General features: G+C 26.4%; 4 protein-coding genes and 2 non-coding genes across 10 annotated transcripts; 3 read left to right on the top strand and 3 right to left on the bottom strand.

Moving 5' to 3' along the window:
* Window positions 1-843: 843 nt before the first annotated feature.
* On the bottom strand, window positions 844-915 carry Trnad-guc. The gene has a single exon. It is a non-coding gene; the product is annotated as a tRNA-Asp (tRNA).
* A 436-nt stretch (window positions 916-1,351) lies between these two features.
* On the bottom strand, window positions 1,352-1,423 carry Trnad-guc. The gene has a single exon. It is a non-coding gene; the product is annotated as a tRNA-Asp (tRNA).
* Window positions 1,424-1,499: 76 nt separating this feature from the next.
* LOC122571265 lies at window positions 1,500-4,530 on the top strand. Its single transcript, XM_043734834.1, has 5 exons — window positions 1,500-1,567; window positions 2,821-3,170; window positions 3,240-3,728; window positions 3,853-4,082; window positions 4,252-4,530. Exons 2-5 carry the CDS (start codon window positions 2,823-2,825, stop codon window positions 4,475-4,477), a joined length of 1,293 nt encoding a protein of 430 aa, XP_043590769.1. The 5' UTR covers window positions 1,500-1,567; window positions 2,821-2,822; the 3' UTR covers window positions 4,478-4,530.
* A 388-nt stretch (window positions 4,531-4,918) lies between these two features.
* LOC122570506 (Y+L amino acid transporter 2) lies at window positions 4,919-8,739 on the top strand. 4 transcript variants are annotated; one of them, XM_043732898.1, is made up of 12 exons: window positions 4,919-5,094; window positions 5,262-5,297; window positions 5,720-5,905; window positions 6,060-6,282; window positions 6,369-6,484; window positions 6,720-6,845; window positions 7,015-7,159; window positions 7,227-7,350; window positions 7,425-7,625; window positions 7,712-7,861; window positions 8,155-8,332; window positions 8,442-8,739. In XM_043732898.1, the coding sequence occupies exons 3-12, from the start codon at window positions 5,725-5,727 to the stop codon at window positions 8,501-8,503; spliced, it is 1,506 nt and encodes a 501-aa protein (XP_043588833.1). In that variant the 5' UTR covers window positions 4,919-5,094; window positions 5,262-5,297; window positions 5,720-5,724; the 3' UTR covers window positions 8,504-8,739. The 4 variants fall into 4 exon arrangements, with proteins under 4 accessions (XP_043588833.1, XP_043588829.1, XP_043588832.1 ...); XM_043732894.1 differs by having other exon boundaries at window positions 5,262-5,421; XM_043732896.1 differs by lacking the exon at window positions 4,919-5,094 and adding an exon at window positions 5,145-5,195 and having other exon boundaries at window positions 5,262-5,421.
* Window positions 8,740-9,466: 727 nt separating this feature from the next.
* On the bottom strand, window positions 9,467-11,222 carry LOC122570507 (V-type proton ATPase subunit F). The gene is made up of 5 exons (XM_043732899.1): window positions 11,031-11,222; window positions 10,883-10,964; window positions 10,621-10,703; window positions 10,193-10,315; window positions 9,467-9,795 (listed from the first exon to the last, which is right to left on the bottom strand). Exons 1-5 carry the CDS (start codon window positions 11,082-11,084, stop codon window positions 9,766-9,768), a joined length of 372 nt encoding a protein of 123 aa, XP_043588834.1. The 5' UTR covers window positions 11,085-11,222; the 3' UTR covers window positions 9,467-9,765.
* A 208-nt stretch (window positions 11,223-11,430) lies between these two features.
* Window positions 11,431-15,778, top strand: LOC122570505. 2 transcript variants are annotated; one of them, XM_043732892.1, is made up of 8 exons: window positions 11,431-11,838; window positions 11,924-12,087; window positions 12,257-12,470; window positions 12,640-12,855; window positions 12,985-13,193; window positions 13,292-13,626; window positions 13,713-15,005; window positions 15,093-15,778. In XM_043732892.1, exons 3-8 carry the CDS (start codon window positions 12,336-12,338, stop codon window positions 15,290-15,292), a joined length of 2,388 nt encoding a protein of 795 aa, XP_043588827.1. In that variant the 5' UTR covers window positions 11,431-11,838; window positions 11,924-12,087; window positions 12,257-12,335; the 3' UTR covers window positions 15,293-15,778. The 2 variants fall into 2 exon arrangements, with proteins under 2 accessions (XP_043588827.1, XP_043588828.1); XM_043732893.1 differs by having other exon boundaries at window positions 11,431-12,122.
* Window positions 15,779-16,051: the final 273 nt, after the last annotated feature.

Genomic DNA, 16,051 nt, shown 5'->3' with positions numbered 1-16,051 from the left:
ATAATTATGAAATTACATTTTTAATTATATCATGATAATTATATAGTTTATTTTAGTGACTTTTTATATATTTTTAACAATTTTGTAGTATTTAATTAAAGATTGCTAAAGAATGCTTACATTGGGTTGTCATTAAATTATTCATGCAATAATATATTTAGTTGTACAACATACTATTATTGTTTTAGCTCTTTCATTTCCTATATTTATTTCATAGAGCTAAAAAAGATCAAGTAAAAGGATTTTATATGGATGATAAATCCATTAATGTAGAGCAGGAAGAATTTTTTGAAATATATCCACTTAATTTGTATCATTCCAATTCTGTTAAACCTTCAACTCCTCCACTTCCACAACCTATAATAATTACAGATGAAGTTCATGGTGATTTTAGTATTACTACATATCTTGATGTAATACCAGGTACATATTAAAAAAATACAATTTTTATATAAACAAATAACTTGTAGAGTACTGTATAAATAAGAATTTTAAAAAGAAAGATTTATAACAAAATAAAAATTAAAAAATTTGTATTAATATTATTCATATTAAAAAAAAAAAAATTCATTAGATAGTATACATGAATATATATTTCGGAAAATGTTGAGAAAAGGACGTTTCCCACCTGAATCTTTAAAGCTTGAATTTAGTGCCACAAATTCGATTGAGAATGAAAGGAAATCGTCGCCAAAACAAACTAAAAGATCTACTCGACAGTACCAAATTAAAAAAAATGAGAAGGAAAAACAAAAACACAGAATAGATACATATGAGATATGTTTATCTGCCGAAGCCTTGTTTTCTGGTAATTTTTACATTTTATAAGAATAAAAAAAATTTCTCCCCGGCGGGGAATCGAACCCCGGTCTCCCGCGTGACAGGCGGGGATACTGACCACTATACTACCGAGGATCTTGCGATTATTTTTCATTTAAATTTTAATTACTATACTGACTAATATACTGATAAAAATTTGTATAATTTATGTTTTTACTTTTTGAAAATATCTATATTATAAAAGTAACTTAGTATTACTTAGTGCACATATAAATTTACGAAATTCTTCTTACAAAGTATATATATATATCTATCTATTTATCTATCTATCTATCTATCTATCTATCTATCTATCTATATATCTATCTATCTGTCTATCTATACATATATACATATCAGTGCTTATACTGTGTAGGATTGTGGACAGGGGGAATAAATGGGGAATCAAATAGATATACACTAAATACATAAAGAAGTATATCCAAATAGAATATGAAGTAACTTATTTTTAAAATAAAATAGGATTATAAAAAAAAAAAAGAAAGTATGAACAAAAATGCAAAAATTGGAACTCCCCGTCGGGGAATCGAACCCCGGTCTCCCGCGTGACAGGCGGGGATACTGACCACTGTACTAACGAGGATTTTTACGTCTCGCGTGCTTATTTTTCGAGAATATACAGCGTGACTTAGTATGCGTATTTTATTTAGTTACTTATTAATAGTATGTAGCGTAGTTTTCTTTTTAACAATCATTTGTACGGCCGACATCTTTTTATGTCACACCGGTGCGAGTCACTTTGATTATCTTAAATAGTTTGTAATTATATTTCAAACTATTGTTCACACAGTTTACGTCAATTCTATAAAGAATTGCTTTTTCGTCTGCTTGTCTCGTAATGTGATACGTATTGTCTTTGCTGTAAATGTAACCTTGACTGTCTAAATAGATGAAAGTTTCTAGTTTCTTGTGAACCATGCTCATTATTGTAAATTTTTTATTGTTTATTATATTTGTATTATGTGTGATTTTTTATATATATTGTAATTATAGATACTATATTTATCGCATGTAATCTAATGTAAAATTAATGTTTAGTAAAATTTAATTTAATATACAATGCATTTACAGTTTTTGAACGTCTTCATTGATGACTTTATGAAGAATATTCCTTCTCTGCGGCCTGTGGAATCATTCGATCCCTCTGATTCACAACACAGTGTAGTAATTTATGACACCCTCAAATGTCTGCCACTTTCTCTTATAAAGTTCCATAGTACTGAAAACTAAAGACTGTTTCAACTTTTGGCTTCGTTTGAGGCGTTTAAAGCTTCACGTTCTTTTACGCTTACACTGATGATTTTTCACGTTGTAACTATTTAATTCATTTTTCTAATTTTTATAATCTATAATTGTATCACATATTAAATATTATCATGTTTTGGCTGGAATCCTTGTCTTTTTATGGGCAAATTTGAACATAAATTCAACTACGAAGTTCTAGCATAACTGTTGTGCTTTTCCTTAGAATTATTTTACTAGAAAGATCTTTCACCTTCTTCTCTCCTGTGAGCAGATTTATTTAAAGTTAATCCAATGTCTGGTTTCTCGTCATTGTCGTTATCCCTAAAATTTCTACTATCTTTTTCCAAACAACTTCAAATCGCTGTTTAATTATATATATATATAATTAATATATATATATATATATTGTTACTCGTATACATATGTACTTGCTTTTACTGGTCACACGCAGCGTATTCGTAAGTTCTTATTGTAATTGTTCGAAAGTGAAATTTTTTGCATTGCACGTCGACGCTTAAAATTACCAATATGCAATTTACAATTTATATAATTTGTTATATAGAAAAAATCTTACTTATCACCAAATTAAAATATAAAAAGAATATTCAGTTTTCAAAATATCATAGAAAATTAAATGTTATGCTATTTAAAAGACTTATGATCTATAATTGTATAAATTGAAATAATAATTTTACGCTAGTTCCGAATAAAAAATAATAGCAATTTTATTTTCAGATATGGGTACAATTACTAGTTACAACCGAACACCACAACTACCATGTATTTCATCGATCTTGATGTACGCACAGTGTCAAAATATTTTAACAAACAAGCAATTACGCATGAATTTGAATCCTATATCGATCAAATTGGAACAGTTATCGAATTTCCCGGCCAATATAGTGATTGAAAACGGTTTCAAGTGTATATATATGAAAATTCTTTTCGTAGATCGTACGATTGTCACACCATGCTATATTCCAAATAGAATCATGTATTTCGAATTTGTTAAGTGTTTCCTCTGTGAGGAATTTCAACCGAAAGAATTGGTTAATTTTCTTACAACAAAATTTCTTACTGTCCAGGTGATTAGAATCTTGTATATATGTATAATGAGCGAAATAATTTAAGAACGTATCAACTTTTGTAATTAGGTAATTGGCGTACGAATTATTGAACCCTCAATTTCTGGCCGATCTAACCATGATAAATCGGTATCAAAATCATCTAAAGCAGTCACGAAAGAGGAATTTTTACTAGGAATTGCTAAATTTGATGTATCTGATCTTTTGAGAGGATTTCGGGAAGTAAAATTGACGAATGACTTAATTCACCCTTGCAACATATTTGCTACCAATATTGACTATACAGATGATGAGAGAAAGAAAATTTCGTGGAAGAATTCACCTCTTACCTCAGATACTTTTACATCGTACAGTACATCAATGAAAATTAAAATTCGCCCAACGTGTGATTTGCGAATAATTCAAAAGAAGATCATTCGACATGAAAATATATTCAATCGAATATTTTTCAATTTGAACGATTTGAAATTAGCTAATGATATTTTGAAAGATGTATCTCTTCATAATTCCAACTTACTGACCATTTACGAATCTTCAATAGAAAACAATAATTTAAAAGTAAAATTTTCAAGTATAATTGTAGTTTGATTTTCTCACCACTCTTTATATATTCTTCTATCATCATACATACTTATCAGTTTTAGTTAGTTGATATCATTTTTTGATGTTATTTATGATACAGACACAGGGTATGTTGAAGCATATTTTAACGGGTTTCGCTATAGAAAATTGTGAAAAATCCTACATTTTTCTGGAAGGTTTGTCAAACGGATACTTGTTAAAAATTTGGGAAAAGGCGAAGAAACTCCCAATTCAACATAAATGCATTTATTATAATAGCAGTTATGTATTTTTTACACGACTTTATGAAGACTTCATACTTTTAGGCGGAATTATTCATATTAAATTGAGGTAAACTAAAAAAAATTAACGTATGCTTGTTTACGAAATTATTTCGAAAGTTTTATGTTACTTTCGTATTTGATTATCTTTTTCTTAATTTACTTTTCATTCAGAATTTGTATGAGGTAATACGTAAATTTTCACTACATTATATTAAACACATTTATTTTGTTTAAAGCGAATCCTTAGAAATGCAACTTCGCAAGTGCATTTTATATATTGGTAAAACGAAAGCAACAATTCAGTCAAATGTTATAAGGAAATTAGGATTGATGAATCTATCATTAACGATGAAATCTTTACATCAAACACATCTATTCCCAGAACCAGATGATGTAAAAGCTTTTATTAATGATATTCGAAAAATATATTCCACAAAATACATTCGTAAAAATATGATATAAATTACTAATAATTATAACAATTATGAATTTAGAATTTAAAATTTGAAATTTGAATTGTTGTGGTAACAAAACAGCACAAATATTTATTAAAATATCAATACAAATATCTATTTAATCTATTTAGAAAAAAGAACAGAAATTGTATCATAGGATGAATATAAAATATTGCTCGAAATTATTTTTGATTATGTAATTTAATTATTTTTGATTTGTAATTATGAACATACATAGATATATATTTAAATAAATGCATTCAACAGCACATTACTATAGTTATGATTATGCCGGTTAACTAATAACAATGGAATCGTTTTTGTTATGTTAATACATAATTCTCTTTTTGTCATAATGATTTAGCAATAAATATGAAAAATTAAATTGTAAACGTTATATAATTATGTTAGTATTATGTGATTTTAAAACAAATTGCATCAGATATCCCGTATTGATTGCTATTGAAATATGTATGTAACACGCAGAGTACAAATTCTACAGCTGTTAATATATCAGTCATGTTAAATAACAATTCAATTTTTATTTAAATACTTTTATAATATTTATCTTATTCAGAAAATTTAAACATAAAATTACACGAGTCTTGCAAATCAACCTTTAAGGTACTGTAAAGCACGTGTTCTCTTCAATAAATAACCTATATGTACTTTTGGTTCAATTAACAGATATTAAAACGAAATTTTTCGGATAAACAATTAACTCTGTATTGTGTTAAAATTAGTTATCATATATTTTTATAAATAAAATTAACTAACATTTTTACTTTTAGATCATGCTCGTCCAAAAAGGAATTCAGAAAATTGATGTATACAGATAATAATTAAAGTTTACATTTTATATTGCACATTGATTTATCAGTTTTCTTATATTAGAACCAGAAATTTTAGTACTTTATTTTACTTAATTTCAAAAATTTAACTTTTATAAAGGTATACTACTTTTTACTAATAACATTGAAAATAAGAGTTTCATGAATTAAAAAAAAAGTATTTTCTTAATCTGTTATTTTAACAATCTTTTACGTATTTGTTATTAGTTTACAATACAAACATTCAGCGTTAAATATTGTTAGAAATATAAAAATTTTTTCAGTAACATTTTACCTATATAAATATTAAATTGGAGCAAAATATAATTCATTATATGTATGATAGATTGATATTAATTTTTTAACACATATATGCATATTATTCTTAATATTTTGCTTATTACATTTGTTTCATATAGGTAAAATGGTTTCTCAAATATTTGATGAATCTCCAAAAGGAATGCAATTAGTTAATTCAGATGATGAATCTCAGACTTATATACCAACTAATAAACAAGTTGGTGGTACTAATAAAGTACAAATGAAAAAGCAGCTTGGCCTTTTGGAAGGAGTTGCAATTATTTTAGGAATTATATGTGGTTCAGGTATGAATTTGTTGTGATTTATATATTATAGAACATTCCAAATGTCTAATAATTTTCTAAAATTAATTTCTTATATCTTTGTCTAATTTGTAGTTACAAAACTTTACAAACTATAACTATAAAGTTTTAATAGAATTAATTATTCTGCTTGTAGGTATTTTCATTTCTCCAAAAGGTGTAATCATAGAAGTAGGAAGTGTTGGAGTTTCTTTAATTGTTTGGGTTTTATGCGGTTTACTTTCTATGGTGGGAGCATTATGCTATGCTGAATTGGGTACTTGCATACCTCGTAGTGGTGGAGATTATGCTTATATTTATGAGGCTTTTGGTGATTTACCTGCTTTTCTATATTTATGGGCAGCTAACTTAATTTTTGTGTAAGTTACATGCATAAAATTTTGCCAATGTTATTTATTGCCACAGGAGAAGTGGAGAAGAAATAATGTTATTTCTGCAATTTCAGACCAACTACAAATGCTATCATGGGATTAACTTTCGCTGAATATGTTTTAAAACCGTTTTTTCCCAATTGTTCCATTCCAGATAATAGCGTACGTCTACTGGCAGCAGTTACTATTTGTAAGATGTTTTCTTTGCACATAAAATACAGCTATTTTTTTCTTCAGTCATATCATATCATTCATTTATACTATAGGCTTTCTGCTAAATTTTTAATTCTAATTTTATTTAATCATTCATAGATATTTGTAGCTCTGTATCATCATTATCCTTGCTCAAAGAATATTATTTCTACAGTATTTTTATTAAGCAATATGATTGATTTATCATTTCTATAATTTCAATGTTTTAACAGGTTTACTTACATTCGCAAATTGTTATGATGTTAAAGAAACATCTAAAATGCAAAATGTATTCATATTTGCTAAAGTTGGTGCATTAATAATTATAATTATTGCTGGGTTGGTTTGGATAATGTTAGGTAAGTATAATTTTAATATATGGCTAGGTATTGGTATTATTAAATCTTCAAAACGAAACCAAACAGAATATAAAATTTTTTATTATGGACTCAATTTAAATAACTTTGCTCTTCTTAAAATTCTTCTTTTAATAATCAGCTATATGTATGTATTAATAATTTGTTTCAGGACATACAGAAAATTTTGAAAATGTCTTTGAAAATACAATCACGGATCCTAGCAAAATCGCAGTTGCCTTCTGTTCTGGTATATTTTCATATTCTGGATGGAATTACTTAAATTTTATGACTGAAGAATTGAAAGATCCTTATGTGTATGTAGTATAAAGTAACATAAGATCATTTTTTTTTCAATAGTGAATAAATAATTTTATTTTACAGAAATTTACCACGAGCTATATACATATCACTACCTTTAGTCACTTTTATTTATGTGTTGGCAAATGTAGCTTATTTATCAGTTTTAACACCAACTGCAATGATTGCCTCTCATGCAATTGCTGTGGTTAGTATTATTTTCTATATGGTGATTTTATTCAAAAGATGTATAATTTAACTATTGAGGCAAATTTTTGTTAGACTTTTGGAGATCAACTTCTTGGTGTGATGGCATGGACAATACCTGTAATGGTAGCTATATGTGCATTTGGAGGATTAAGTGTTCATATTATGACATCATCTCGAATGTGTTTTGTTGGTGCCAGGAACGGACATTTTCCTTCAATGTTAAGTCATATTAATATTTCGAGATTTACACCTACACCTGCCTTAGTTTTTCTTGTATGTATATATATGAAATATATATTGTATTACATATTTCAAATTAATGTTCATTGAAATATAAATATTTCCTTTTTTATTTTTAGTGTATATTATCTTTAATAATGCTATGCACAAGTGATATTTTTGTATTGATTACATACTGCAGCATAGTCGAATCATTTTTTATAATGTTATCAGTATCTGGTGTTTTATGGCTTCGTTATAAACAGCCCAATATGAGTCGACCCATTAAAGTAAGTAATTAGATATTAGGTCGTCCGAAAAGTTTCTTTCGTTTTATAAAGAAATAATGGGTGCACAACATTTTTCGTTTTATATTATTTTATCGAATTACGTATGATCCATTTTGTTCTATCAAAATAAAGATCACAACGTTCGACAGATTAGGATTCATGTTTGTACAAAGATGCGTTGTTGTAAAAGACGTGTCTGTAAAAGAAAGACACTTTTCGGATAACCTAATAGATAGATATTACTTCAAACTCTCCGGAAATATTTTGATTAAAATTATAAATATATTTTTTAGATGCCTTTATGGATTCCTATCACGTTTGTATGCATATGTGCATTTTTAGTATTTTTTCCTTCCTACCAAAGACCATACGAAGTTGGAATAGGTGCCTTAATAACTTTATCTGGAATTCCAGCTTATTTTATTGGTGTTAGATGGAAAAATAAGCCACTATGGTTTCAACGACTTATTCGTACGTAATACCCATATAATATATTTATCATGTTATAAATCTTCCACAGACACATTTTTAATTATAATGTTCTTGTATTTCAATAATTTTATGACATTTGCTTTTACAGTTGAAATTACTTATACCGTTCAAAAATTATTCATATCTGCCACCGAGGAACGGGATCATTGATTTACATAGTACGAATATTAAAACAATTTGGTGTTGCATTAAATTTTGACATTTTGCTTTAATATATATGGTACTAATTTGCGTATTGCTAACACCACATAACTGTGTTCTTGGTAAACAAAAGTTTACAGCGTATATGTAAGATAAACGCGAAATTGCTCTCTAGAGTGCAAGATTAATTATTTATGTGTATTATTTACATTGTATAATTAACAATTATTATTTATTTTGAAAAAGTCTTAACCATTTTAATTCCTTACATGTAGAATGATAGTTTTAGTTCTCTAATAATCGCATAGCATTATATGCGAATATTGCTACAAAATCTATCTAGGAGTGATAGTCTATTTTTACAAGTATTAATATACATATTTTCTAATATTTATTTAATAAATTGAAAAAATAAACATTATTTATCTGAGTTAATCATTAAATTTAAATAATTGTGTTGAAGATATTAAGAATATTATTATTACACTGTAATGTATAGCAATGTAAACATATATTTTAAGATTTTATTAAATAATTTTAAAGTAATAATAATATGATATTTTTCAATACTTTCAAAGTAAAATATGATATATAATGATATTAATCATAGCTTCCGTGTTACAGATAATCCATAATAAAAAATTTGATCAAATTTTTTATAATATTGTGATAAAATAATTTCAAAAATAAATTATATAGATAAAAATTGATATCATTGTTTATAATTAGAATTAGTAAAAAAAATAATATGGCAATAAAATTTTCTGTCTATTAAACAAGGACAAAATTTCAACACATTCAAATACATATATTCTAATTTTGTATCTTCTGTCATTTATCTGTTTAAATATTCATTAAATACATGAAATAACAACTTATTAGTAAATAATATATATTCATGCACATTAATTTTCTATTACATACATTAATGAAACTGATATTTTTGCTGTCTTGTAATGAGCTTTAAGTACATTGTTGTTTATTATATTTATTTACATAATCAAAAAATTCATATAAGTAACGTCTTAGTAGAATATGCTTCTTTTCTTTAACAGTGATTTAAAATTTAAATAATACCAGATGTCTGTACAGAACAAGATTTATACACACATTGTATAAAGAAATTGAAAAATTAGTAAATTTTTGAGATGTAAATAATGGAATGTTATACATATTTCTATTTTTTCTATGTAATCTATAATGTCATAACAGTATTACATACAGATATTAACAAATACCAAAGAGGTCATCAAATCTTTTTTATACACAGATTAATGTATATCTTCTGGATTAAACATTCCCTGTAAAGTAAAATTAGAATATCTAATTAATTGATAAATTTAAAGTAGGTATGATAAGTGGTTTATATGGATATCGTTTTTAACATAAAAAAAAAATTTTGTAATAAAATACTACTCATAGATCAATTTATTGATCTATAGTTAGGCTATTTATAGAATACTATTTATAGATAATCAAATATATAATTACAAAGTTATAGCAAATTGATAGTTTTTCTTTAAATAAGTTTACTTTGTGTATAATGTTAAAATACATATATTTTTTCATAATATTAATATAAAAATAAAATATTACGATCATCATCCATAATTATATACAGTGTATGAAGAATTGATAAAAAATAAATAAATGTGATGATTATTTTTATACTAATAATTATAAGTACTACAATCTTACCTTAGCACGCCTTAAAATAGAATCCTTACTGGCATCATATGGATGGTCTTTACTTGGAATTTCTAATACTGAAGGTATGGGTTGTGTATGGCTATCAATTACGTGACGAATCATTTCAGCAACCTTAAAAATACATTATCAAAGATATATCAATATAATCATATTATTTAATAATAATTTACTAATAAATATGACTTTAGTTGAATATTATATACAACAAAATTTTAATTCTATTAATTACAAAGCATAGATAATCTTATTGATAAATTGTATTTATTAAAACTTTATTTTTCAAAGAATATTTTTTCTTATTTTTTTCTTTTATATTAAGAATATATAAAAATATTACTCTTATTTACATTATTAAAATACACCACATTTATTTTTTAGAATCTTATTGTTATTCTAAGGATAGATATAATACTTACATTTTGATTGATAAGTATAATATCAATATCATCTCGTTTAATGAAACGTTTAAACGTATCTTCTATGTCACTTACAGCTGTATCTGTAAAGAAATATATAAATGCTACAGATTTAAGAAACTTTTAAATAATAATAATTCGTTTGATAAACATTTTAATACAAAGTATAGAATATTTGAGTATAATATTTGAATACAAGCACAGAAAAACATAGACTTCCATATTTGATTTTTTTTTAATTGAAATTTGGTAACATACATACTTTTATCTACGACCATAAAATTGGGTTGTCGATGTTTATTAATTTCACCAACCCCGCCCAAAAGAAATCCAACACAAGTATCCTAAAAATGAAACTTTTATATATATACTTTGGATATGAAATAAACTTAAATATACATTTCAATTACCTCGTCTCCGATCACAGCAAGAAGTTTCCCTTTCCCCGCTGAATGTAGAGCCATTATTATTGATAAATGAAGAGTAACAGAGCAAATTTAAAAGAATAATTGTCAATTTAACAAATCTTGACGATACATCAGCTGACAAGTCACACCTACGTGCTTAAGCTATGTACTAGAATATCACGTGTCAAACTTGTCCAATCGAAATAGTACAGTAAATGGAAGGGAGGGAGGAGATAAGTACTGATCAACTTTAAAAACAGCAAATTCTGAAATAGGCTGGCATTTGGCATACTATATACCTACATATGTACGTACCAATGTAGCCAGATATCCATCATCCCTTTATTTCTTTCCTACGTTATCGATCGAAAAAGGATGTAAATGTAATACACGATAGTAGATAGTATGCACTGGAAGATAATTTCAAAACGTGCAAACTGTATAAAATACTGTTTTACATATATCAAACTTTTCTACTTATCAAGCTAAGTTTTCAGTAAAATGGTTCTTTTTACCATTTTATTCTCTAGTGTACGAGGATAAAAGCATATAAATTTATTACAATGAAATTAGAAGAATATATCGATAAAAAATCAACCGATACATATGACTTTATCAACCGAAACTTTAGTTAGATAGTTTCTCTATGCGCGCAACGCGTAATGTCTAGGGTTATGTTTCTGTATGTGTTAGAGCACACATTAGTGCTATGTGTATTTGATACTAATTATATATGTAAATTGAAAGACGGGAAATTGTATTAAATTGTACAATTTTATGCATTGTTTTTCGTTGTATTAAATATGTAGAAGTACGAAAACAAGTTATCATTAAAGACATTTCTACAAAACTCGATATACGATTCCACGATTATTATTACTAATTATGCTATTTAGGTTATTATGTTATGGAACTTATAAAGTCGTTAAATAGTTGTGTATTTTCGCTATTGAACACAACGATAAATATGGAAACTCATAATATATATATCAGTTTGTGTTAAATGTAAAAAGGAGTGTGCTGGCTAATTATCGTTTGCTGTTAATAAAATCTCTAACTTGTAAGTCATGATTACTACAATGAGCATAACCCTAAGTAAATATCTGTATTGATAATTTATTATTTATTATATATTATTATTTAATATGAAATGACCTCTATAATATTTGGTCCTTAATTAAGTATCATAAATATATTTTTTAATATGTATTTTCAATATTGTATTTTAGGAATTACATTTTCTTAACATATGTACTTGTTAGCCGAGATAGTATAATTACCAGTTAATATACAAAACGGTAAAAAAAAATGTCATTTGTGAATGATGTTAATATTTACAAAAAAATGGTTTCTCAAGAGATCATACAAAAACCATGTACTGTAAATGAAACTTCAGCAGAATTTATGGTTCTACCCAAATGTGAACACTCGGAAGAAACATTGGTAATAAAATAATTAATATTTCAACAAATATATATCTTATATTGTTACATGTTCTTTGTCTATTTTATACTTTATATATTTTTATATACTTTTCTATGTATTACATCTTATACATATATCTTATATATTTTCAATTTATTTTATTATTAATTATCAATATTATGTATAGATTGTTGGCGAGGAAATAATCGTAGATGAAAACATAGATATTAATCAAATGTCAGAGGAAGTAATTTGTAAACAGAAAGATGCTTCTGAATATTTTGAAGAAAGTATGAATACAGCAATGTCTGTTGAATATGCAGAAGATGCTATATCATTATCTGGAGAAAATACACCTAGGCAAAAGTGGCTTTCAAATGATGTCAATAAGGAAGAATTGTTGGTAAATATTAAATGTTTAAAATTTTATGATAAAAGATCAGAATATGTTGAAGTGATAAAAGCGAAATAATGAAGTTGGTAAATTCTTCTGTTATTTTAGTATGTTTTGTTAATTAATACGATGTGATAGCTTTCAGAATCAGAGGAAAGTGAAGCAGAAACATATAATAAAGTAATAATTGATGATCAAGATGGAGATGAAGAAACAATAGCCACATTTGTAACTGCCGCTGGTCAACAATTAGCGTTATATGCGGTTGAAGATTCAGATGAAATTTTTGCTGTAGCAGTTTATGATGAATCTGGTGAACCACCAACAAATTTTCAATTTCTCATGAAGTATGTATATTTATGCATATATTACATATCAGATACAGTTAATAACAGACATAATTCAATAATTACATGTGAAAATAATAAAATGATCATATTTACAGATCTGATGTTGAAAGATTAATAGGTGAAGGCGCAGTTAGAACTGTTAAAAAACCAACACAGATAAAAAGACAATTACTGACTACTGAGTCACCAATATTTTTTCCTAAAAGTGAACCAATAAATGATTTGTCAATAGATAATGAAAATAAAATCATGTCAAATGAAAATGAAAGGATACAAGAAAAAGAATATATATTGGAAGAAAATTCAAATTTAATGAAACATTCTAATTTAAATTTAGGTACAAAACGAGTTTCTAACATTATATATGCAACAGATGAAAAACAACCAGATGTAACATATTTAATGATGGATGATTGTTCTGCAAATATGGGTATGTATCTAAAACTGGTAATTATTAAATAATATCTTAATATAACGAAATTTCAGATATTATAAAAATATCTAAATTTTTAACAGATAATTCTGAAGATTATCAGGAAGATGATAAAAGTGATAGTGAACTTGTAGAACAATCAACTGTGCAATACATCTTATTCGAAGGTGATCAATCTGATTCTGAACTAACATTTGATGAAATTCACAAAACTCTTCAAAATTTGAAAGCAAATGCAGCAAAAAAGCAAATGAATAAAAAGATCATTAACAGAGATCAAAATAATTTTGGAAGTCTCAAAGAAGCGGAATATGAAACTTCAGTGTACCAAAATTCTAATGTGTCTAATAAGATGTCTAATAGTTTAACAAAGAGAAAATTCAATCTGTTAGATAATCAACAGGAATTATTGGAGACATTAGGAAATTCATCAGCAGATTTAATGCCAAGTAGTACAAATTTAGATATATCGAATGGTTCAATTGAATATACATCACCTGAGTCGTCACAAATACAGTACAAAACTAAGCGATCCCGGAAACAACAATTAATTTCTGTAAATCGCGAAGATTCCGAAATTATTATACAACCAGCATCTCTTGTAACTGAAGAAGACAATAATGTTAGAAAAAGAGTAAGACGAAATAAAAGAGTAGCTCATTCTAGATATCGTCAAAGAAATACCGACTCGAAAAGAATGAAAAAGGTCAAGCGAAAAGAAGTTGAAATTATTGAAATTGATATTGATGAAGAAGAAAGTATCCTGCAGTCAGAACGGGATGTTGTTGAAATAACTATAGATGATAGTAAAGATAAATATTCTAGCGATAAAGAAAATGAAATTATAATGGTTGGAGATTCCGATGACGAATCACAACAATCGAATTCAAAAGCAATTTTATTACAATGTCAACATTGTTTAAGAAATTTTAGACAACAAAGAGCTCTAGAAACTCATTTGCGAGTTTGTTCGAAATCACCCTCTAATACAATACGGTTTAATGAACAGAAATTGAAACATGCAAATGGAACGACTGAAGATACTGTTAAAAAACAATACGCTTGTAAAATATGTCAACAAAAATTCGATGTAGTGGTAGCATTAGCCCGTCATGTACGTTCAGAACATTCTCAAAGAAAAAAACGTAGATTTAGTAAACTATCAGTTGAACGACCATCCATAGAAATTAAAGAAAAGAAGGAACACATTGAGTCAAAAAAACAGACTATAATTAAAAAGATTAAAAGAAAAAGAAATCAAAGACCAAAATGCACCTGGGAGGTAAAAAAATTAAGTTGTTCTGATTGTGGAAGGTGGTTTCCCAGTGCTGCTTTATTAAGAGCACATTGTTTACAACATGGAACAAAAAAATCTGGTATGTTATTTTTAATAATTATTTTATTGATATATGTATAATAATTCATTATGAGAACATTAAATAACTGAAAAATATTTATTACAGAACAACAAATACGCAGATGTCAGATATGTAAGAAATTAATTAGATCTAGATTACTTTTTGTACAACATTTGAAGAAACATAGAAATTTACAAAAAAATATAAAATCCGTACCAAATATTCAAAAGAAGTTACACACAACTAGGTCAGTGACTAGTAAAATTACTACGCTCAGAAAACGGGGACGTTCACGAAAACTTTGATCTCTTCAAATATCAACACGTGAAATTTGTAGAAATTGGTGATATATGACAGATATTGTTGCTATTTCTTCTAATGTGAAATATGTATAATAATATGTTCATACTTCCAATAAAAGTTGGAAATATTTATATGTTCATTGAAGAAATATCTTACATTAAATGCTTAGTTAAATGTATATATCATTTAGATATTCCATGTATATTATGTATAATTTAACTATATACTACAAAATTTGCAGCTTAACTTTTATATTTACTAAAAGATTGATTTTACCCAGTTTTTTTGATCACGCAACTCTTTAAGAAACATCAAGTGCCGAAAATTAATTAAATTTAAGCAAAATGTGAGAACATATATTATTATATGAATAAAATGCTTAAACTAAATTACATAGGTCAGTTTTTCTTCATAAATTTAATTAAGGATTTATCATATTTAAACAATATTATTGATTACTGTAAATAAAATGATTGTATTGAAAGTTATATATTCAATTTTATTCGGATCATAGACTCGAGTAGAGTAAACATGTTTATGCATTTTTTTTAACCTTGAGAAAAGCAGAATACCAAAGTTTGAGTATTTATTTTGATTACAAGTTAATGAAACGCGTGAGATTTTCTTATAAAATTAATATCATAAAGTAATATACATATAAATGTTCATATACACTACTACCCTCTTAATGTTCGTTGGTTGGGTTCGCGTGACGAATATTATTTAGGAAGGTGTATCCCAGGAATTGCTTTTTTCAGCAC

Source organism: Bombus pyrosoma, linkage group LG9 (assembly GCF_014825855.1).
Source record: "Bombus pyrosoma isolate SC7728 linkage group LG9, ASM1482585v1, whole genome shotgun sequence".
Lineage (NCBI taxonomy): Eukaryota > Metazoa > Arthropoda > Insecta > Hymenoptera > Apidae > Bombus > Bombus pyrosoma.
The sequence above is the reverse complement of the archived record's forward strand: the minus strand, read 5'-3'. Positions and strand labels throughout refer to the sequence as shown.